Consider the following 26097-nt stretch of genomic DNA (forward strand, 5'->3'; position numbering starts at 1 on the left):
GTCTCTACTGTTCTTTTGAATGATTATGATTTGGAATGGTTCTTGGTTATTCTGATATAGGCAACCGTGTGCTTTTCTCTGTGACACCGCGGTTTCTGTGCACACAGGAGATGTATTTTGATTGGTGGCGAGACTGATTGATTGTATGAATGTGAATGAGAGTGTATGTATTTTGGAATGATGTAATGAAAATCTAAAAATTATATCTATACATGGTGGTCATTTTTGATATTTTTATGTGTTGTCTTTCGACATATTTATTTCTGAAAATGAAAGAATAAATATTTGTGTAACTTGACATGGGGTTGTCGTTACTAGTGGGTTCAATGCAATATGGCAGATGAGATTTCCTATGTATGTTGTCGTTGATTCTCTGCTTAACTCTATGCCTACAAATAAAGCTTGTGGAGCACCTCACGTTTTTGTGAATACCTTTAATTAGAAAACATCACTAATAGTTCAGCCGCCGTAGTCTATGCGCTTAGCCAGTGAAAGGGAGATTTGAACTAAAACAGACATCACTCCCGGATCAGCTACAAATTAAATGTAGTCAGAGACGGTGTTTAGCAGAAGAGACATCACTCATAGCTCAACTTCATGTACTATGTTGTCAAAGACAGTCCGCTTTACAGAAATGTTATCACCTAGAGGTTCTGAGTGTATGGGGTATAGGGGACCAGTGCCCCCTTAGTTATAATATGACATGATATTGTCTTTGTATCGCGCTCGTACACAAGTGTTTCAGAGCGTGATAAGACAAAGGAGGGGAACATGGGGGAAAACAACAACGATCTAACTAGGCCCAGTGACATTGAGAACGTGCAAGTGCATGGGAAAGGGGTGCCTGGAAGGGGGAGAGTGGAAAGTGCAGAGCAGAGGAGAACAGATAAATGATAATACATTAAAATAAATAGATAATAGAGGTAGTGCAGCCAGCAGGCGGCACGTGCTGTGTTTAGCAATGGGACAAGGATACTGACTGTGCCCCCACAGACGGCAGAGATGTTTACAGTTTTCAGTTTCTGACTGTACATTGCAAATGGGTCCATGTGCAGCGTCATTGAGGCTGGAGATGGAAGCCTTGTGGCTTGAAAGTCATGCGTGTGAACTGCACTCTGGCAATGCAGTCATTTTGAACGCAGTCAGGGGCCCATACCTGATGTGGAATTCTTTATAAGTAGAGTCATCATAAAGAAGAAATGTAACAAGGTAGCTCAGCAGGTTGATTGACTGTTGCTGAAATGTTATATGTTTAACACTGCAATTAAATCCTATAGCTTTTTGCAATTCCTTTGAAAAAATGTGCTGTAAAATACACTGTTCGGCCCAGGGAGGTGCTGAGCTAGTTGCTTGTTCATAGTCATGGCAGAAGTCAGGGAAATTGTGCCCACATACTTAAAGTTAAACATTGCCCCCCCATAAACCCACATCTGAGTTTTATGACCAGAGCTGCAAGCACACAAGAAGCCTTTCATTTTGGTTTAGCAGTTTCACAAGATACAAACACCCTTAGAAGCATACCCTGATATAATATATACTCAAAGAATGGGGTACAGGAATGCCTGGGTTTTTATGGGTGCATTGCCGCAAAAAAACAACACAGCTTCAAGAAATGAACTGGTGGCTTTAAGTTTAAGGGAGGTCTTTCACTTGAGCAATGTATTTTTTTATTGTTTCAAATTGTAAACAGCACATTTAGCAAATAACATTGTGCCCAGCATGTGGTAACGCCTCCTTAAAACACAGGTGGCCCCCACCCCAATACTATTCATACCCCATCTATCCTCATGGTGCCTGCTTCTGGCCAGGAGAAAGGACAGGCCTAGCAAACAAAGAAGCTGCACAACCCTGAGTATGTCCATCCCCAGACGGAGGGGGGCAATGCTCCAATGAGGGGGCAATTGCCCACCTTTGTCCGCCCCCAGGGACACCTATGGTCAGAATCACGCATGAGCCAGAAGGCACACACCAGTAACTGACATACAGTGCACACAAGCACCCAGTAGACAGAAAGCACATACACCTGTATACACACGAACACATACAGCAGACAGAAGCACGGAGACATCAGAAGGCACACACCAGTGCATGTGTGTGTAGATCTGTAAAAAGTAACTCTTCGGCATACAGTGCACACAAGCACCCAGTAGACAGAAAGCACACACGAGCGCATACATCTTTGTACACACGAACACATACAGCAGACAGAAGCAATGAAGGTACACAACTGTGTATGTGTGTACATATAAAGAGCAGCGCTGAGACATGTAGTTAACACAAGCACTCAGCAGACAGAAGGCGCACACAAAGATTTGTATAAATATATATATACCAACAAACTGGGGCAGCTAACACCGGTTCCATGTAATAATGTTCCCGCAAAAATGTATCCTGACAAACATGTCGCAGTTTTTTGCAGAGACATTATTACATTGAACATGCGGGAGACAACCCGCAAACCCATTTTTTAAATTTATTTACAAGGGGAAAGGGGGACATCCCCACAACCCGTCCCCAAACATAATGTCACCATATATAATGTTGCCAATGGCTTTTCCCGGCGACAATATGCATGGGGACATTATGTATGGGGACATTATGTATGGGGACATTATGCATGGGGACATTATGTATGGGGACAATATGCATGGGGACATTATGTATGGGGACATTATGCATGGGGACATTATTACCTGATACCGTAACACCAGCATGAGAACAGTACTGAATGAGCTACTCGCATCAACTTCAACCCGATGGACGGCACCCCTAAAATCATATGACCATAATAGTCACCCACAGGCCACTTGGTGACAGACAATTGGGAAACAGACTCACTTGGGTCAGACCCAACCAAACTGGGACAGAATCAAACTAATAATATCACAGACATCTTGCTGACTGTCCAAACAATGACCCAGGATGGCGCCAACCACCTCGCTCCCCGATGGCACCCCAGGTCTTTGCCCTCATGACACGTCCCCCTCATTTGTCGATTCCCTGCCACTTCTTGACCCACTGACTCCTCTTAAAAATCTCCCACACGTTACCCTACACACAACCCCCATCCCACCATTCCACCTCAGGCACATAAGTTACCACATCACAACTAATTCAGACATGTTCACCTCTCTAGTTCAATAGCGCTGTTGCCCCCCCAAGCCCTTAATAGCAGTACTTAACCCAGAGTGCTGTAACTCGTCAGATCCTGGGTGCTGCCCTCTGGACAAACACATTCCCAAGTGCCACCGCCAAACCATGGAACCAGAGCAGCTCCAGCTCAGGAGTGGGGTCCGACTGGCCTGCACCTATCAACACAAGAGATCTGTAATCCCTAGCCGAACATCAGACCCTCGCCCCGCACTTGACCTTTTTTTTTTACAGGGGATATGTGCAGGGAGGCCAGCAAAAATAACCACAGAGCACTTTACAAGACTGCATTATATTACATGTACACATCGCCCAGGAGGCACACCCATACCCATGTACACATGTGTATATACAGTTACTCTGAGACTGGGCACAAGCACACAGTCAACTGCACACACCTACGTTCACATGTATACACATGAATACAGACACATTTGCAGTAGATTGTAGCACTCGATGCACACACATACATGTGTACACGTGTTATAGTGCGGCGGTCAACGCACTACAATTATGGTGAGTATCAAAATACATAGGAAATCTGAAAAATAAATTGCTAATAACTTTTGACTCACATGATGGATTTGGCTGACATTTTGCAAACAAAAAGTTGGTCAGGGGCTCCCCCAGACTGCAAATCAAAAATGAAAAAGCTGCCATTTTGTTTTTTTGCTCGATGCAAGATATAACCACAGCTATAATGGGTATAATAGGGGTTAGCCGAGAACAAAAAGTGGAGAAAATACCATTTGGAGGAGGAAAAAGGAGGAAATGGCATCGGGCAAGAGGTGGGGAGGGGGCAAGAGGACACCATGGTCAATTAGGGAATCGGGGGTGAGGGCTAGGTACCAAGTTCAGAGCTCAACGTTTTTGCATAACCAGGGTTATCCAACATGTAAAGGGGCCACGGCTGATGTCTGGGCCAATGTTCATGGCTGAAAACCATGGCTAGTGAGCGGAAAGAAAGGTAGTGTATTAAAAGATATACTGGGCACAAACGACATGTATAGTGGCCACCTAGTGGGTCCAAAAGAAAGATATTGGAGGAACATGTACAGTGGAACACAGAACCCAGCGGGCAACATGTCAAAGGACCACGGCTGAAGGCCCTGGCTAGTGTGTCGAAAAGAAACCTAGTTGTGCGGCCACGGCTGAAGGCCAGGGACATTAGCAAGTGGGTCTGTTTAGGAAACCTATTGGAGCAATGTGTAGAGTGGCCATGGGCACTGGGCATGGCCGGATGCCGTGACCAGTGGGACTGAAAGAAAGCTTCTGAGGCAACATGTAAATGAGCCATGTCTGAAGGCCATGGCTAGTGAATGGGAAAGAAAGTTAGTGTTTTAAACGATACATTGGGCATGACCCAAGGCTGTGCTCACTGGCCACTAGGCCGAGTGGCCACGAAAGACACATATTGGGAGAACATGTAGAGAGGACACATCCGAAGCTTGTGGCCACTGGCCAGAGACCATGGTTAGTGGCCAGCAAAAAAACGATGGTATAACAAAACCCTTGAAATTCATTGAAAAAACCTTAGTTAAGGTGCAGTGAAGGTGCACATATTTAATGCAACAAAAGCCTTGAAATTCAGTGGATGTGGGAAGTCATGACAGCTTAACTCGGCGCTTTCCCGATGCAAAGCCTATGAGCACATGCATATTATAAGAGAAGGGATTCACAATGACCTAAAGAGTGGCATAATAGGGGGCATAGCATTGTGGCTGACATCAACGGGAGCGCGCTGGTCAAGCTGGTCACGACATCCCACATCAAAGATTTTGCGTTATATCTGTGCATTTTAACTATGTTTTTTTAGTGAATATACATATATACACAGTAACGCTGAGATGTGGACATAAGCAGACAGAAGACAGATAGGGGACACACACCAACGTACACGTGTATACACATACATAAACACAATTACAGTAGATAGTAGCACTCAAGTGACCCGCACATGCCGGTGTACACGTGCATACATATATACACTCTAACTCTGAGACCTAGGCTTAAGCAGCGTGGTGACTGTGGCAGGCACACACCCACGTGCACGTGTATACACATAAATAAACACAATTAGAGTAGATAGTAGCACTCAAGTGACCCACACATACCGGTGTACACGTGCATACATATATACACTCTAACTCTGAGACCTAGGCTTAAGCAGCGTGGTGACTGTGGCAGGCACACACCCACGTGCACGTGTATACACATAAATAAACACAATTAGAGTAGATAGTAGCACTCAAGTGACCCACACATACCGGTGTACATGTGCACAGTTATATACAAAGTAACTCTGAGACCTAGGCATAAGCATACTGGACACTGAGGGCAGGCACACACCCACGTACACGTGTATACACATACATAAACACAATAACAGTAGATAGTAGCACTCAAGTGACCCGCACATACCGGTGTACACATGCATACATATATACACTCTAACTCTGAGACCTAGGCATAAGCAGACTGGAGACTGAAGGCAGGCACACACCCATGTGCACGTGTATACACATACATAAACACAATTACAGTAGATAGTAGCACTCAAGTGACCTACACATACCGGTGTACACGTGCACAATTATATACAAAGTAACTCTGAGACCTAGGCAGAAGCATACTGGACACTGAGGGCAGGCACACACCCACGTACACGTGTATACACATACATAAACACAATTACAGTAGATAGTAGCACTCAAGTGACCCACACATACCGGTGTACACGTGCACAGTTATATACAAGTAACTCTGAGACCTAGGCATAAGCAGACTGGAGACTGAAGGCAGGTGCACACCCACGTGCACGTGTATACACATACATAAACACAATTACAGTAGATAGTAGCACTCAAGTGACCCGCACATACTGGTGTACACGTGCATACATATATACACTCTAACTCTGAGACCTAGGCATAAGCAGACTGGAGACTGAAGGCAGGCACACACCCAGGTGCACGTGTATACACATACATAAACACAATTACAGTAGATAGTAGCACTCAAGTGACCCGCACATACCGGTGTACACGTGCATACATATATACACTCTAACTCTGAGACCTAGGCATAAGCAGACTGGAGACTGAAGGCAGGCACACACCCACGTGCACGTGTATACACATCCATAAACACAATTACAGTAGATAGTAGCACTCAAGTGACCCACACATACCGGTGTACACGTGCACAGTTGTATACAAAGTAACTCTGAGACCTAGGCAGAAGCATACTGGACACTGAGGGCAGGCACACACCCACGTACACATGTATACACATACATAAACACAATTACAGTAGATAGTAGCACTCAAGTGACCCGCACATACCGGTGTACAAGTGCATACATATATACACTCTAACACTGAGACCTAGGCATAAGCAGACTGGAGACTGAAGGCAGGCACACACCCACGTGCACGTGTATACACATACATAAACACAATTACAGTAGATAGTAGCACTCACGTGACCCACACATACCGGTGTACACGTGCACAGATATATACAAAGTAACTCTGAGACCTAGGCATAAGCATACTGGACACTGAGGGCAGGCACACACCCACGTACACGTGTATACACATACATAAACACAATTACAGTAGATAGTATCACTCAAGTGACCGACATATACCGGTGTACAGGTGCATACATATATACACTCTAACTCTGAGACCTAGGCATAAGCAGATTGGAGACTGAAGGCAGGCACACACCCACGTGCACGTGTATACACATACATAAACACAATTGCAGTAGATAGTAGCACTCAAGTGACCCACACATACCGGTGTACACATGCGAAGTTATATACAAAGTAACTCTGAGACCTAGGCATAAGCATACTGGACACTGAGGGCAGGCACACACCCACGTACACGTGTATACACACACATAAACACAATTACAGTAGATAGTATCACTCAAGTGACCCACACATACCGGTGTACACGTGCATACATTTATACACTCTAACTCTGAAACCTAGGCATGAGCAGATTGGAGACTGAAGGCAGGCACACACCCACGTGCACGTGTATACACATACATAAACACAATTACAGTAGATAGTAGCACTCAAGTGACCCACACATACCGGTGTACACGTGCATACATACATACACTCTAACTCTGAGACCTAGGCATAAGCAGACTGGAGACTGAAGGCAGGCACACACCCACGTGCACGTGTATACACATACATAAACACAATTACAGTAGATAGTAGCACTCAAGTGACCCACACATACTGGTGTACACCTGCATACATACATACACTCTAACTCTGAGACCTAGGCATAAGCAGACTGGAGACTGAAGGCAGGCACACACCCAGGTGCACGTGTATACACATACATAAACACAATGACAGTAGATAGTAGCACTCAAGTGACCCGCACATACCGGTGTACACGTGCATACATATATACACTCTAACTCTGAGACCTAGGCATAAGCAGACTGGAGACTGAAGGCAGGCACACACCCACGTGCACGTGTATACACATCCATAAACACAATTACAGTAGATAGTAGCACTCAAGTGACCCACACATACCGGTGTACACGTGCACAGTTGTATACAAAGTAACTCTGAGACCTAGGCAGAAGCATACTGGACACTGAGGGCAGGCACACACCCACGTACACATGTATACACATACATAAACACAATTACAGTAGATAGTAGCACTCAAGTGACCCGCACATACCGGTGTACAAGTGCATACATATATACACTCTAACACTGAGACCTAGGCATAAGCAGACTGGAGACTGAAGGCAGGCACACACCCACGTGCACGTGTATACACATACATAAACACAATTACAGTAGATAGTAGCACTCACGTGACCCACACATACCGGTGTACACGTGCACAGATATATACAAAGTAACTCTGAGACCTAGGCATAAGCATACTGGACACTGAGGGCAGGCACACACCCACGTACACGTGTATACACATACATAAACACAATTACAGTAGATAGTATCACTCAAGTGACCGACATATACCGGTGTACAGGTGCATACATATATACACTCTAACTCTGAGACCTAGGCATAAGCAGATTGGAGACTGAAGGCAGGCACACACCCACGTGCACGTGTATTCACATACATAAACACAATTGCAGTAGATAGTAGCACTCAAGTGACACACACATACCGGTGTACACATGCGAAGTTATATACAAAGTAACTCTGAGACCTAGGCATAAGCATACTGGACACTGAGGGCAGGCACACACCCACGTACACGTGTATACACATACATAAACACAATTACAGTAGATAGTATCACTCAAGTGACCCACACATACCGGTGTACACGTGCATACATTTATACACTCTAACTCTGAAACCTAGGCATGAGCAGATTGGAGACTGAAGGCAGGCACACACCCACATGCACGTGTATACACATACATAAACACAATTACAGTAGATAGTAGCACTCAAGTGACCCACACATACCGGTGTACACGTGCATACATACATACACTCTAACTCTGAGACCTAGGCATAAGCAGACTGGAGACTGAAGGCAGGCACACACCCACGTGCACGTGTATACACATACATAAACACAATTACAGTAGATAGTAGCACTCAAGTGACCCACACATACTGGTGTACACCTGCATACATACATACACTCTAACTCTGAGACCTAGGCATAAGCAGACTGGAGACTGAAGGCAGGCACACACCCACGTGCACGTGTATACACATACATAAACACAATTACAGTAGATAGTAGCACTCAAGTGACCCGCACATACCGGTGTACACGTGCATACATACGTACACTCTAACTCTGAGACCTAGGCATAAGCAGACTGGAGACTGAAGGCAGGCACACACCCACGTGCACATGTATACACATACATAAACACAATTACAGTAGATAGTAGCACTCAAGTGACCCACACATACCGGTGTACACGTGCATACATATATACACTCTAACTCTGAGACCTAGGCATAAGCAGAGTGGAGACTGAAGGCAGGCACACACCCACGTGCACGTGTATACACATACATAAACACAATTACAGTAGATAGTAGCACTCAAGTGACCCACACATACCGGTGTACACGTGCATACATACATACACTCTTACTCTGAGACTTAGGCATAAGCAGACTGGAGACTGAAGGCAGGCACACACCCACGTGCACGTGTATACACATACATAAACACAATTACAGTAGATAGTAGCACTCAAGTGACCCGCACATACCGGTGTACACGTGCATACATATATACACTCTAACTCTGAGACCTAGGCATAAGCAGAATGGAGACTGAAGGCAGGCACACACCCACGTGCACGTGTATACACATACATAAACACAATTACAGTAGATAGTAGCACTCAAGTGACCCACACATACCGGTTTACACGTGCACAGTTATATACAAAGTAACTCTGAGACCTAGGCAGAAGCATACTGGACACTGAGGGCAGGCACACACCCACGTACACGTGTATACACATACATAAACACAATAACAGTAGATAGTAGCACTCAAGTGACCCGCACATACCGGTGTACACGTGCATACATATATACACTCTAACTCTGAGACCTAGGCATAAGCAGACTGGAGACTGAAGGCAGGCACACACCCACGTGCACGTGTATACACATACATAAACACAATTACAGTAGATAGTAGCACTCACATGACCCACACATACCGGTGTACACGTGCACAGTTATATACTAAGTAACTCTGAGACCTAGGCATAAGCATACTAGACACTAAGGGCAGGCACACACCCACGTACACGTGTATACACATACATAAACACAATTACAGTAGATAGTATCACTCAAGTGACCCACACATACCGGTGTACACGTGCATACATATATACACTCTAACTCTGAGACCTAGGCATAAGCAGATTGGAGACTGAAGGCAGGCACACACCCACGTGCACGTGTATACACATACATAAACACAATTACAGTAGATAGTAGCACTCAAGTGACCAACACATACCGGTGTACACATGCAAAGTTATATACAAAGTAACTCTGAGACCTAGGCATAAGCATACTGGACACTGAGGGCAGGCACACACCCACGTACACGTGTATACACATACATAAACACAATTACAGTAGATAGTATCACTCAAGTGACCCACACATACCGGTGTACACGTTCATACATATATACACTCTAACTCTGAAACCTAGGCATAAGCAGATTGGAGACTGAAGGCAGGCACACACCCACGTGCACGTGTATACACATACATAAACACAATTACAGTAGATAGTAGCACTCAAGTGACCCACACATACCGGTGTACACGTGCATACATATATACACTCTAACCCTGAGACCTAGGCATAAGCAGACTGGAGACTGAAGGCAGGCACACACCCACGTGCACATGAATACACATACATAAACACAATTACAGTAGATAGTAGCACTCAAGTGACCCACACATACCGGTGTACACGTGCATACATTTATACACTCTAACTCTGAGACCTAGGCATAAGCAGACTGGAGACTGAAGGCAGGCACACACCCACGTGCACCTGTATACACATACATAAACACAATTACAGTAGATAGTAGCACTCAAGTGACCCACACATACCGGTGTACACGTGCACAGTTATATACAAAGTAACTCTGAGACCTAGGCATAAGCATACTGGAGACTGAAGGCAGGCACACACCCACGTGCACGTGTATACACATACATAAACACAATTACAGTAGATAGTAGCACTCAAGTGACCCACACATACCGGTGTACACGTGCATACATATATACACTCTAACTCTTAGACCTAGGCATAAGCAGACTGGAGACTGAAGGCAGGCACACACCCACGTGCACGTGTATACACATACATAAACACAATTACAGTAGATAGTAGCACTCAAGTGACCCACACATACCGGTGTACACGTGCATACATATATACACTCTAACTCTGAGACCTAGGCATAAGCAGACTGGAGACTGAAGGCAGGCACACACCCACGTGCACATGTATACACATACATAAACACAATTACAGTAGATAGTAGCACTCAAGTGACCCACACATACCGGTGTACACGTGCATACATACATACACTCTAACTCTGAGACCTAGGCATAAGCAGAGTGGAGACTGAAGGCAGGCACACACCCACGTGCACGTGTATACACATACATAAACACAATTACAGTAGATAGTAGCACTCAAGTGACCCACACATACCGGTGTACACGTGCATACATACATACACTCTAACTCTGAGACCTAGGCATAAGCAGACTGGAGACTGAAGGCAGGCACACACCCACGTGAACGTGTATACACATACATAAACACAATTACAGTAGATAGTAGCACTCACGTGACCCACACATACCGGTGTACACGTGCACAGTTATATACAAAGTAACTCTGAGGCCTAGGCATAAGCATACTGGACACTGAGGGCAGGCACACACCCACGTACACGTGTATACACATACATAAACACAATTACAGTAGATAGTATCACTCAAGTGACCGACATATACCGGTGTACACGTGCATACATATATACACTCTAACTCTGAGACCTAGGCATAAGCAGATTGGAGACTGAAGGCAGGCACACACCCACGTGCACGTGTATACACATACATAAACACAATTGCAGTAGATAGTAGCACTCAAGTGACCCACACATACCGGTGTACACATGCAAAGTTATATACAAAGTAACTCTGAGACCTAGGCATAAGCATACTGGACACTGAGGGCAGGCACACACCCACGTACACGTGTATACACATACATAAACACAATTACAGTAGATAGTACCACTCAAGTGACCCACACATACCGGTGTACACGTGCATACATATATACACTCTAACTCTGAAACCTAGGCATAAGCAGATTGGAGACTGAAGGCAGGCACACACCCACGTGCACGTGTATACACATACATAAACACAATTACAGTAGATAGTAGCACTCAAGTGACCCACACATACCGGTGTACACGTGCATACATACATACACTCTAACTCTGAGACCTAGGCATAAGCAGACTGGAGACTGAAGGCAGGCACACACCCACGTGCACGTGTATACACATACATAAACACAATTACAGTAGATATTAGCACTCAAGTGACCCACACATAGTGGTGTACACCTGCATACATACATACACTCTAACTCTGAGACCTAGGCAAAAGCAGACTGGAGACTGAAGGCAGGCACACACCCACGTGCACGTGTATACACATACATAAACACAATTACAGTAGATAGTAGCACTCAAGTGACCCGCACATACCGGTGTACACGTGCATACATACATACACTCTAACTCTGAGACCTAGGCATAAGCAGACTGGAGACTGAAGGCAGATGCACACCCACGTGCACGTGTATACACATACATAAACACAATTACAGTAGATAGTAGCACTCAAGTGACCCGCACATACTGGTGTACACGTGCATACATATATACACTCTAACTCTGAGACCTAGGCATAAGCAGACTGGAGACTGAAGGCAGGCACACACCCACGTGCACGTGTATACACATACATAAACACAATTACAGTAGATAGTAGCACTCAAGTGACCCGCACATACCGGTGTACACGTGCATACATATATACACTCTAACTCTGAGACCTAGGCATAAGCAGACTGGAGACTGAAGGCAGGCACACACCCACGTGCACGTGTATACACATACATAAACACAATTACAGTAGATAGTAGCACTCAAGTGACCCACACATACCGGTGTACACGTGCACAGTTATATACAAAGTAACTCTGAGACCTAGGCAGAAGCATACTGGACACTGAGGGCAGGCACACAACCACGTACACGTGTATACACATACATAAACACAATAACAGTAGATAGTAGCACTCAAGTGACCCGCACATACCGGTGTACACGTGCATACATATATACACTCTAACTCTGAGACCTAGGCATAAGCAGACTGGAGAATGAAGGCAGGCACACACCCACGTGCACGTGTATTCACATACATAAACACAATTACAGTAGATAGTAGCACTCAAGTGACCCACACATACCGGTGTACACATGCAAAGTTATATACAAAGTAACTCTGAGACCTAGGCATAAGCATACTGGACACTGAGGGCAGGCACACCCCCACGTACACGTGTATACACATACATAAACACAATTACAGTAGATAGTATCACTCAAGTGACCCACACATACCGGTGTACACGTTCATACATATATACACTCTAATTCTGAAACCTAGGCATAAGCAGATTGGAGACTGAAGGCAGGCACACACCCACGTGCACGTGTATACACATACATAAACACAATTACAGTAGATAGTAGCACTCAAGTGACCCACACATACCGGTGTACACGTGCATACATATATAAACTCTAACTCTGAGACCTAGGCATAAGCAGACTGGAGACTGAAGGCAGGCACACACCCACGTGCACGTGTATACACATACATAAACACAATTACAGTAGATAGTAGCACTCAAGTGACCCACACATACCGGTGTACACGTGCATACATTTATGCACTCTAACTCTGAGACCTAGGCATAAGCAGACTGGAGACTGAAGGCAGGCACACACCCACGTGCACGTGTATACACATACATAAACACAATTACAGTAGATAGTAGCACTCAAGTGACCCACACATACCGGTGTACACGTGCACAGTTATATACAAAGTAACTCTGAGACCTAGGCATAAGCATACTGGAGACTGAAGGCAGGCACACACCCACGTGCACGTGTATACACATACATAAACACAATTACAGTAGATAGTAGCACTCAAGTGACCCACACATACCGGTGTACACGTGCATACATATATAAACTCTAACTCTGAGACCTAGGCATAAGCAGACTGGAGACTGAAGGCAGGCACACACCCACGTGCACGTGTATACACATACATAAACACAATTACAGTAGATAGTAGCACTCAAGTGACCCACACATACCGGTGTACACGTGCATACATATATACACTCTAACTCTGAGACCTAGGCATAAGCAGACTGGAGACTGAAGGCAGGCACACACCCACGTGCACGTGTATACACATACATAAACACAATTACAGTAGATAGTAGCACTCAAGTGACCCACACATACCGGTGTACACGTGCATACATATATACACTCTAACTCTGAGACCTAGGCATAAGCAGAGTGGAGACTGAAGGCAGGCACACACCCACGTGCACGTGTATACACATACATAAACACAATTACAGTAGATAGTAGCACTCAAGTGACCCACACATACCGGTGTACACGTGCATACATACATACACTCTTACTCTGAGACTTAGGCATAAGCAGACTGGAGACTGAAGGCAGGCACACATCCACGTGCACGTGTATACACATACATAAACACAATTACAGTAGATAGTAGCACTCAAGTGACTCACACATACCGGTGTACACGTGCATACATATATACACTCTAACTCTGAGACCTAGGCATAAGCATACTGGAGACTGAAGGCAGGCACACACCCAAGTACAGGTGCATATACATAAACCCAGACACAATATCAGTAGATAGAGTCACTCAAGAGACACACACATACCTTTGTACACGTGCATAGATGTATACACAGTGACTGCGAACTAGACATAAGCACACAGGAGACCCACGTACACGTGTAGATACATAAAAAACAGGCACAATTGCAGTACATAGTAACACTCAAGAGGCACACAGACACCTTAGTAGAGAGCTAGACATAAGCACACAGGACTCCGTCAGGGGGCACACATCCACATACACAGTGTATCCTCTCACGCACAGACACGTGTATAGTAGATAGAAGAACTCAAGAGGCACACACGTGCACCTTTACACATATATCACACGCACAACTAGACATAAGCACCCTGGAGAGCCAAGTCGAGCACACAGCCATGCACAGAGAAGCACTTTGGACATAGGTGCGTGCACTTGTATGAGGAGAGAAGCACGCACGGGCGCACGCACACGCACTGCGTGCCCCAGCCGTTCATCCCCTGAGAGCGCGAGGATCAGTCCCGCAGATCCGTCCAGGAAGCCTCCAGCCACAGACGGAAAAAAACATGACTCTCCATTGAGGAGATCAAATTACACCGAGAACAGAAGCCGGGGAGGATTTGCCAGCCTCCAATCTGTGTCTGCAGAGAGGAAAAGTTAACTCTCGCTGTGCCGTGACCACGGCGTCAAACTTGCAAGGGCGCGGAACACTGGCCTCCGTGGGCATAGGCCTCCAGAAGGCCGGTGTGGAGGCCTTCGTGATATTCAGAAACAGGCTGCGTTCAGCTTCAAAGCACTTTACATGTCAGATATCCTCCCGGCGTCTAGCTCCGTGATACTCGGGCTATTGACAAGGGGGTTACCCAATTGTCAGCACAATGGGGATTTGAACCTGCCATTAACCGACTGCGTGAAGCAGGACTTAACCTACTGAGCTACTTCACTCTCAATGGCTTCGACTGTCCTGCAGATTGTATGACAAAGTTCGGAATCCAGAGCATGCAAACACACACAGACACACACATTTAGACTTCAAACATCCTTTCACAAGTGCTCTGGGCATAGCAGGTAGAGTAAAGAGCACACGCCTTTTCCTGGAGTCCTAAACGCCTGCTTTTTTGTTTTGTAACTGCTGCCACCTCCTCTGCAACTTTGCCTCGCAGCACACAGTTGCCGAACCCTGGCGCTAAGATACCTACTAACTGTGAGCAGGGGAGTTGCTAGGTCTGGAAAAGACCAGGGGCTAAGCTGATGTCGGAACTGTTGGGACTGGGGTCTAGCTAGTCTTTTGGCTGTAGCTCCTGAGATTGTATGCGGGGCTACAACCAAAAGATCAGGGGCTATAGCCCCCTTAGCCCCCCCCCCCCTAGCAACGCCCCTGACTGTGAGTGAGCATGCGCTTAATTTGCCTACCTGGGCATCCCCCTCAATGAATGCACAGACCCCGCACACACGAGCACAGCCCATCCACCCAGAGATATAGTCTGGTATCTACGTGGTGAACAATGAGACCAGGGAACGCATGTCATAGTGTCGGCTTCCTCGCGCGGCCACCTCGTGTGATCTTGTGCAATGCATTCCGTCTAAGTTCCATGCCCTGGCTACAGTAGAATCACTTAAAAATACGCTCGAGGCATGCACAGGGTATTAAACACAAACCTAAACATGTACATAAACGTATGGGCGTAAAAGAGGGGAGTGGGGCATGACTTACTTTGACCTTCGAACTTCCTGATGATGGTGTCCAAGTACGTGTTTTGGGGGGCGACGTGCCCCCTGCGCACTGGCATCTTGGAGGCGCTGGTTGTCCGGTCCTTATAGCGAAGTTATATCCCCAGCGGCGGCCGTAGACACTCCTGGCGATGTTTGGGGGTCCTTGACTGAATGCAATGCCCCTAGCAGGGTCTATTGCCCCCCATTGTGCGAGGGGCGGGGCGGCGCGTGGCGTGCCCCATCAGTATCCCAGATCTCCCCCCACACCGCGATGGGTGTGGACACCCACCTCCCAAGCTTTGAGGCGTAGGGGGGACACGCTCTCACCCTTTCGAGTGGGATCTGAGAGGAATATGGAACATAAAAGGGGGACCCCGAGAAAGCAAGAAAGCCCCGCCCAGTGTGCCGGGTCACGGCGCCTTCCCTGCACGGGGCCGCTGCTCACAGCTGTCATCGGCAACAGCTGCTTCCCTGACAGTGTGCAGCCGCCTCGCAGCTCCGACCGCAGCCTGACATCCTAAAATAACACGCGCGAGAAGAATACAGGAATCTCCCGGAGGGGGGCGGCCTCACACACACAGGCACGGGGCCCCCGCCCCGCCCCCATCTGGACTTAGCGCGTCCCTCCCTGTGAGTAGCTGCTGGGACTCACTACACAGACCCTCCCGGGGCCAGGCGCGTATCTAGAGTGTCTGCTGGGGCTGGGTCTTCCCACAGCTCCCCTCACGCCCTCCCGTGCCACACTACACGCTTGCCAACTCGTGCATCCGCTAGGAGGACCTGCACCTGTGTCCTTGCGCGGGGCGGAGGGGGCGGGAGCGGGGAGCGCTCTACACCTCCAGGGAACGAAGGTCCCTTCCCCTGACACAGAGACCTCAACAGTTGGGTTTAGGGTTCCCTTCAACTCCCTTGCGCCAGACTCTGCCCACGTGCCCCCTGCTCCCGTGCTGACACCATGCCCCCGTGCCAGAGACCACTGCCCTTAGGAGGGGCTCAGCGTTTCCTTGTCCTCTCCTGTACCAAAGCCAGAGGTGCCCCCGGGACTCTCTGCTGGTTTCCTTCTCCACTCCTCCGCCAGAGGGCGCTATATGCAGGGGCATCCCCGTGCCTCTTTGCCCAGATCGAGACGAGAGCACCGTACACTCCCAGCGCCTCCTGTGATACGTGTTGTTGTAGGCGGGCAGGGTGTCTTGTAGTGCCCCCGTGGCCCCGTGTACTGTACCAACCAGTGCAGACTGTGACTCTGGACTGTGGAGCTGAGAGTTCCCTCCTCTCTGCTCTTGTCACACCCCATGAGTTCCCGGTGAGGCTAAGGGTTTCTTCCCCCCAGTGTCACACACTCATGGAACTCCTCAGGGCCACACATGTGACTGATGGTCGGGGGTCCGGTCCCCTCCACTTCCCCCCTCACGGCCTGGTGGCGCTGAGGGGCCCCTATCCCCGCCTGTTTCTGGGCGGCCGAAGCATCACTCAGTCCTTCTCCTGTGGCTCTGGAAGGCTAAGGGCGTTCTGCACTTTCCACCATATCACACCCACCTGAGGCTCTATCACACACCCGTCCTCGGCGTCGCCCTGCTCCGCCTCCCCCCTACCCCTCCCGTGGATCCGGGGTGGGTGGGAGTTCTCCCCCTCCTCAATGTGCCCCTCCCCGCTGCCCCTCCCTCCAGCGGATCTGGGGGAGGGAGGTGGGCGATGTGTCTTCCCACTCTTCTTATTGACTCACTCCCCCGAACCCCGTATATCTTGGGGACTGAGGGTGCCCCCCACCCCGGTTGATATGGGAGTCTGTGGGCTCCTCCCCCCTCCTTAGTGTATTTCTCAGGTATCCCCTGTGAGGCTGCCGGGCCCTTTCCCTTCTACTGTGTGCCAGAGCCCCTGCGTCTCCCGGGGCGGAGGGTGCCCTTCCTTGGAGCCCCTGCCAGGCTCCTTGGACGCTGCAGCCGCTGCGCCGGCAGCAGAGATCAATAGGCAGATACTGCGGGGAGCTGTCCGCGCTGCCAGTGCTGAACGGGCTCCAGGAAATACGCCGCTGCGGCGGGGAGGCAGGGCTGGCAGCACACACACAGCATCACGCTTCAAGTGGGGACACGGTGAATCGCATTGCTGTCATCTGTTGCTTCTTTTCGCTTTCATCTTTGTTTCCAAAAGAGCAAGAAAACATGTAGGGGCGTGGCCCGGGACTTCTAAGTTATTAGCAGTTCCTCTAGTGGCAAAGGAAAAATGAGCCTGGGCCTTATCAAGGGGGCGTGGCCTAAAGGGGGTGGAGGTGCAGCAGCACCATTAAGCCTGAAAAGGTGAGACCGCAGGAAGCCAAGGCCTTTTTTCCTAAAGCCTGAAGCTCCTGTGAATGAGTGGGAGCTTCAGGATTTAGAAAAAAAGTCATTTGTTTCTACCCTAGCAGCCTCACCTTTTCTTTTCTTGATTAAAGGGATGCCTTGCATGTGCTGGCGCCACCATTAAGGAGAAAAAGGCATTTTTTCTGTAGCCTGAAGCACTTGTCCTCTAGCGGCCGTGGCTGCCAGAGCTACCCTCAGAACTTGCCTCGGCACATCCCCCGCCCTGGAGGCTCGCACTTACACCCAACATGTCTCCAGGCCGTGTAGCACTCACCATACCATGCACTCCATCTCTTGCTCACCCACGAGCATGGACACTCAAGCACCTACAGCCTCTGCCCTCTTCTTTGCTGCACTTGCACGCTCTGAATATTCCCAAGGCATAGTATTTTATTTTACTTTATTTATTTTTGCATTTTTAAAGCGCTCACACAGCCCGCGGGCATCGAGGCGCTGTTACAGGAATAGTTTATTTTTATTTTTTTAGTTGCATAATTCTTTTTTTTTTGTTAATCTTAGTTGCGTATTTATAACGCGCTTAAACACCCAGAGGTTTCTAAGCGCGGACCCAGGGATCAAACCTGTGTTGCTTCGTGTCGTCTTGCTTCCAAGGCGCGCACGTTGCCGTTAAGGGACGATGTATGTTTGTCCTGTTTCCTTTATTCCGCCACTGTTTTTTTATATTTTGTGTTCTTTATTATGTTTCACTCCCTTGTTCCCTTCCTTTGCCCTGTGGGCACTTTGAAACAGTATCTACTTGCGCCTAAGAAGCAAACAATAAATAAATAAATAAAATCTCCCCAGACTCTCTGCTCTCCCCTCCAGCACACCCCATTCTTCTCGCTGCCCTCTAGGGACTCAAATCATCCCAGTCTCTTGCCCACTGCCTCCTGTGCACCCCCAGTATAACCCAGGCCCCTCCCCTTTTGTTGGATCTTGACCTCTTTCCACCCCATGCACCTCCAGCTCTCCCCTCTCAATGCCTTCTGTTTACTCCCTTCTCTAGCCCTGCTTGCCTGCTCTATTTCTTGCTCCCCCTCACAGATCTCACACATTCTCCCCAGAACACGTGACCATTCTCCCTTCCTGCTCTCCCACTCAAACAATTATGAGAGGGAGGGCCAGGGCCAAGGGATCCCGATGGAGCACCTCCATTGAAAATAATGTGAGTACTCAATGGCAGCTGGTGTTTTTTTATTGGAGGGGCGTCAATATGTTCTCCAAAAAGAGACTGCATGGAAGCGGGACATTTCATCTATTGCCAACGTTTTTCATATAATAGGTAGAGGTGGTGCATTTTACAGCCTTTTTTGGGGAAAAAATGCATTAAAAGCCATACAATTTACAATCAGTTCTGTAGAGTAACACATGAAAAATCTTATAGATTAGATGTATGCCAGAGCGCCAGCAATATAAAGGAGGGCAATTTCATGACGGCAGTATCCATACCAACATTGCCATGAATAACATGCTCCCTTCACGAATATATAGGCCAACATTGCCACTGTAAAATACTAGTATGAGGGGACCTGTAATAAATGCCAGCACAACCACTCTAAATGACAGGCTGATGATGTATGTGTACATAATATATGTCAGCTTGGCAGAGCAAAACACATGATGGTGCACACAATATATGCCAGCACTACTATTGTAAAGAACAGGTTCATGTTGCCTGTGCCCTCAACATATGCCAGCATTGTCCTGCAAAATACGTTTCCATGTTGCCTGTGCCCAGATATATGCCAGCACTACCACTGCAAATCATTGTCACGAGGATGCACCAATATATGCCAGAACCTCCTCTCTAAAGGACAGGTTTATGGTGCCTGGCTCCACAATATATGCCAGAATTGCCCTCAATCACATGTATGATACTGGTGTGGACCTGCCCCACCAAACACACACAAATGATTGCTCCCACACACACTGAAATACACGCAGACTCACTCTCACAAACACACACAAATAAACGCACACACTCATTCAAACTCTTGTGCACACACATTGTATTCACAGCACACATAGACAAGCAAACACTTTTGTAAACCTTCATGGGGTGATGTGGGTGTTCAATCCTTTCTCAGACCAGAAGACATAAAAGACTAGGCAAGGAGGGGGCATAGAAATACTAGTAGCCCGTCTAGTGATGTGGGACTCAGCTCAGTGGGTGAAAGGATAGCAGTCATGAAGCTATGCCTTAGACTCGCTTCCTTCTCACAATGAATCTATCCATTTAATTTGGTACAGGTGCACATCTGGGCCCACACCATGGGCGGAGGCAGTTTTCACAGACTTTTTCTGTGCAGTGAGGCCTGACCCGAATACAAGTAGGGCGTGACACCAATTTAGATAGTAATAGCAAGACATCCATTGCAGTTGACGAACAAGTATTGGCACCTAGACCTCCCTTCCCAAGGTCAAGTTCAGCGCCTCACTGAAAACTGCAATTCAAGTCCTGTATTTGCTAGAGGCAGGGCGAAGCAGCCTGCACTGGGAAGAGAAAGGGGTGCCAACCCCCCCCTGTGCACCCATGCTGGCTACATCACTGGACTCTAGCATGCCCCCTGTGGGAGTGGGCCAGGGGGCGGCTTCCAGAAACATGGCCACCTGGGGGTTCTTCCAGATACTAAGACAGTTTCACTGACATATCTCTGCACAGAGAGAGGGGGGGGGGGGGGGGCGGAGAAGTGGTCCGGTACACCGTCCCACAATAGTCCAGGCAATGAAGAAGAATATCGCCCACAATCACTCATTATAATTCATGACTTTTCATAACATGAAGTTTCCGGGGCAACTTCTTAGGAACACGTGGTGTGCATTTAGAAAATGCAATGCAATACAGTATTCTACAATAAGGCCTCTTGGATGTACAGGTATAGTTAAATCTCTGAGGATTTTCTAATGCAATATGATCGTATTTGTATTGCAAAACAGTCCCAGAATGTCTGGTGGTGTTGAAGGTTGCTCGGGATTCGGCTGCTCCTGGGGTCTCTGCCAGTTCTTTCCTGTCTTTTGCTCATCAACTTGCTCTCTGAAGCCACTGACCTTGCTGAATTCTGTGGAGTGGTGTTTTACCTCTGCTATGCCATCTAAGTGGCCAACGTAGAGCCACAAAACAGGCCCACTCTGCCAGGCCGGCCTTCAGAGCCTTGCCCCATGGTCCTCTGGGCCAAGCTGAGCCTGATCTACTCCCCATGTGCTTGACGGTGAAACCAGGTCTGTTTTCTGATCCTGACTCCCTAACTTCACCGCATTGTGGGAATCTGCACAAACCACACTTTCGCTGTGCGCTTCCGGCCTATATCGATAAACATTCAGAGTATATGAGAATTTACCAATCTCAGTATTAAGAACTATCTACAAACTGGGCTGAGGTGCCAGTGCTTCATTTAAAAGTACCAGGGCACAGATATTTTGTGGTACACCTATCACACACAGTTGGAGACTGTTTCTGTATGCCTACAGCCCCTACTAGCACTTGACCCCTGATGTCTGCACTTACCCTTGCACTTGCCACCTGCACTTTTAGTTATTGTATTTTATTTATCTCACTGTTATCCTTTTTACTGCACTGCCCCCTCCCTGTTCCCCCAGCATTTTTCCCCTTTCCCCCTCCATTGCACTTGCGCAATATCAATGTCACCTGGCCTAGTAGGATCGTTGTCTGTCTTCCCTCTGTTTCCCCTCCCTTGCCTCGTCGCGCCTTGAAACACTTGTGTATAGGCGCGGTATAAATGCCATACATCATATTATATCATACTGCTGTCTGCCGCGGCTGCTCCTCGCACTGTCAGCACATTTGGGGTTAAAGCTGCAACTCCTACATACTCTGGTGGTTGCACGACCCATGACAGATATGCAATTTACCAATCAACATAACATACAATAGCCTAACACACTAGTTGTGTCTTGACATAGGAGAAATGTGTAGGTGCTTCTTTAGCACAGCATCCCTGTCAACAGGTTGCTCGGATACTGTAGCTGGCAAGCGGAACACATTGGCCATCTAGCCACGGAGAGATGAACACTCATGCTTTCCTCCTATGATAAATGGAAGGTCAATGCATGCACAGTCCTTACTTTATTTTTTTATTTTATTAGTTGTTTATAGTTTGTCAACAAACCTTTAGAACACACATATTCAATTACATTTCTTTTGGTAAATACCAAAATTCATATAGATGATAAAACCACATTTACAAAAGTACAATTACTAATTAAATCAATACAATTAAAATCCTCTTATGCCCGCATGTGATTCACCAGATGTGATAGTGCAAATCCTGAAGAAAGTAGCCATAAGGCCAGCATACGTAAACAACGCAACTTGACAAAAATGTATTGGAGCCGCTTCATCAATTTACAAGCCGGTACAATAACAAACTTAACAGGGACTTCCAACGTATTTGCATTTCTGTTATTATCCCAGGCCATGAAATTTACTCTAGTCATACTAAAGTTTAATAGTTTGCCTTGACGCATAATTTGATTAGCAATTCCAACAGGATGTTTTCTCTTCAAGGTGTCCTAACCAGTCCTATGAAGGTTATTCGTTTCCTTCCATGCTCATTCATCATCAACCAGTGTGGTTGTCTTTAGAATTGAGGGCAGTTTGTAATTTGCAAGTGAGTTCCTCATGTATTATTCCTCTAGGGTGGCACTCATGACAGGCACTCCTCTTTGGCAGTCGCGTTAAGCTTGTCCCTGGACTAGCCCCTGTGCGGGTGTTGCTGTCTGGTGATCACCTTGTTCTTATCAACCCACCCTACTGCAGTAGTGTTGCTGGTTGTTACAGTAGTGGAGCGGCACCAAAGTCAAGCAGGCGGACCGAAACAGTGTGTGTGGAAATGACCAGCACAAGCACCCGGCACTGTCACCTTCCAACCCATTTGTATCCATGACATTGAATAACTAGCACTGTCCTACCCATCTGGTTCATCAGCTTCATAACAAACAATGTGCTAGCCCAATATGCAGAGACCCTTGCCAGTGCTGATTGTTGCTGCTTGTTTTGAGACTATGACTATCTGACTTAAAATAATAAAGTTGCCAAAAAACCACATCATAATCAAACAGAGTTTTAGACAATAAGTACCAGGGTTCAAAAATGAGTGCCCGGTCCAAACCCTGGCAAACAAGCCAACAAATTCAGCACTGCAGAGATCAAGTCAGAATATATTTACTGACAGGTAGTACAATCTCAAGACACTGCTGCAGCTATTAATGGCAGGTCTTTACTTCGATTGCCCAGGAAAAAGATGACTGGAGAAAGGGCATTGCACACCCATAAGACTCTCATACCTTTTCGGTTTAACCCTCTGTCCTGGTGGGGTCACTCTCAGTTGCAGGTCACGACTACAGGAGGCTCTGTAACCCAAAACGGTAATGCCACAGTGACTTAGAGAACACTGTCTCGCACACACAAGCACACACGCATGCACGCCCTCACAAACACACAACTACAGTTTGGCTTACACAAATGAGACGATTCACTCTTCTGGTGAGCCACACTTCATTAGCATAAAAGGTGGAAAATATCCTAGCAGCAGCGACCAGGAGTCATCCCATTCCCTGAGCAGCATTGGAAATCAGGCGTTTGGAAATTGGCTTTGGAGAAATACCATTGGAAAAAGAGCAATGACAATCTGGCAACAAGGGTTTCTGGGAATACGAGTCCGGTACATATAACACAGCACCAACTTGTAAAAGAGAAAATCAACATGTATTAATCAAGCTTGCACCATTACAACAGAAGGTAAGGCAGAGGGGTGGGGGATTAATAATAATTTCATTTCTAATATACATTGCACTTTTAGTGGATTCCTAGTGCTTCGAAGCGGTTTATAGTCATAATCTCGAATACAAATATGTCGAAAGTCATAATGTCGAAAAAATAAAGTCGAAAACAAAAATGTCGAATTTCTTTTTTTTGTTGATTTTTATTCGAAATGGGGGGGTTCCCCCCCCAACCCCCCTTTTTTAATTTTTTTTTAATGTTTTACCCCTTTTTTTTACCACCAATACCCCAAAAAAACATGTAAATTAAAAAAAAAACAATTCGACATTTTTGTTTTCGACATTATTGTTTCGACATTATTGTAATTCGACATTTTGTTTTCGAGATAATGACTGGACACCCTTCGAAGCATTGTAATACCACCCTATGTAATTGTACACTACCCAATGTAATGGTACTCAGCTTGTTGACTTCAGAATGATGGGAGGCTGAGTTGACCCTGCATTGATGACAGTCTAAGGTGCTGGGAGGATATCTCAGGGGCAACCCGTTTGTCTTGGAAGCAAGACAACGCATAGCAACACAAGTTCGAATCCTAGTCTCACACTCCTATAAAAGAACGAATATAATCTTGAAACATTCTCAGAGAAAGTTCATTGGCTAAGCAAATATAAAGAAAAAAGAAAAGTATTTGAAAGCACAACGGTCAGTTGTCTATAAGAGGGGAAATGATGTGTGCTGCTGAAAAGACCCCCGCCTGCTGTGGAAAGAGGAGGGCCGGAGTTCATAGGGATCACACAACTGCCCTGGAAGAACATAACCCCCAGCCCAAGAACAGGATTAAGATTCTAAGTGTGTCTGTCTTTATTTTATGAGGAGCTGTTCTCAGGGTACACTGAAGGGAGCAAAACAAATTCCCCTGGTTGACATCCTTCTGTGCTGTGTAGGCTGTGTTGTCTACTGGTCATTGGGCCTCATTCCGAGATTGGAGGTAGCCATGGCGCTATTTGCGCCATGGCTGCCCCCAATACCGGGTCCGGCACCGGTCTTGTTCAATGGGGACTTACCGGTGCATTCCGACCCTGGAGGGACCGGTAAGTCCCCATTGAACAAAGCATTCCCCATTCCCATTTGAGCCGCCATAGTGCCCCCATGTGGTCAGACCACACGTTCCTTACAGTTCCCGCTAAAGGACCTCGGAATTGGGCTGTAAGGAATTACCGGCACCGGTCTCCTTACCAGTGCTGGTAATCCCTTACTGCGCAACTCATAATGACCCCCATGGTCTTTTCACTGTAAAGTTTGCTGATCACTTTTGTCATTGGATGGAGTGACTTCTCCGTGATACCAAAGGTTATGGTACATCGGGTATATGTATTTATGTATTTATGTATTTATTTATTTATTTATTTATTCAGGAGGAGCAATGTTCTTTTTATCACAAAAGAGCGTACAATAGATAAGAAACGAGATTAGAAAGGAAGCAGTGAGTTTAGGTGAGTTTGAGGAACATTCTGACCAGGTTGTGGAGGCAAGTAAATGGAACAGTCACCAGGGACA

At 46.8% G+C, this 26097-nt stretch overlaps 1 protein-coding gene across 2 annotated transcripts in view; it reads right to left on the bottom strand.

The window, feature by feature from the left end:
* Positions 1-18004, bottom strand: part of KCNH6 (potassium voltage-gated channel subfamily H member 6) — a 1027260-nt gene extending 1009256 nt beyond the window's left edge. For both annotated transcript variants that reach the window (XM_069634128.1, XM_069634127.1), the window contains exon 1: positions 16463-18004. In XM_069634128.1, the coding sequence (XP_069490229.1) occupies positions 16463-16538 (76 nt within the window). In that variant the 5' untranslated portion in view covers positions 16539-18004. The remainder of the gene's footprint in view (positions 1-16462) is intronic.
* Between the last annotated feature and the right edge of the window lie 8093 nt (positions 18005-26097).

The sequence above is a fragment of the Ambystoma mexicanum genome, chromosome 13 (genome assembly GCF_040938575.1).
Source record: "Ambystoma mexicanum isolate Mex_15411 chromosome 13, UKY_AmexF1_1, whole genome shotgun sequence".
NCBI classification, from domain to species: Eukaryota; Metazoa; Chordata; class Amphibia; order Caudata; family Ambystomatidae; genus Ambystoma; species Ambystoma mexicanum.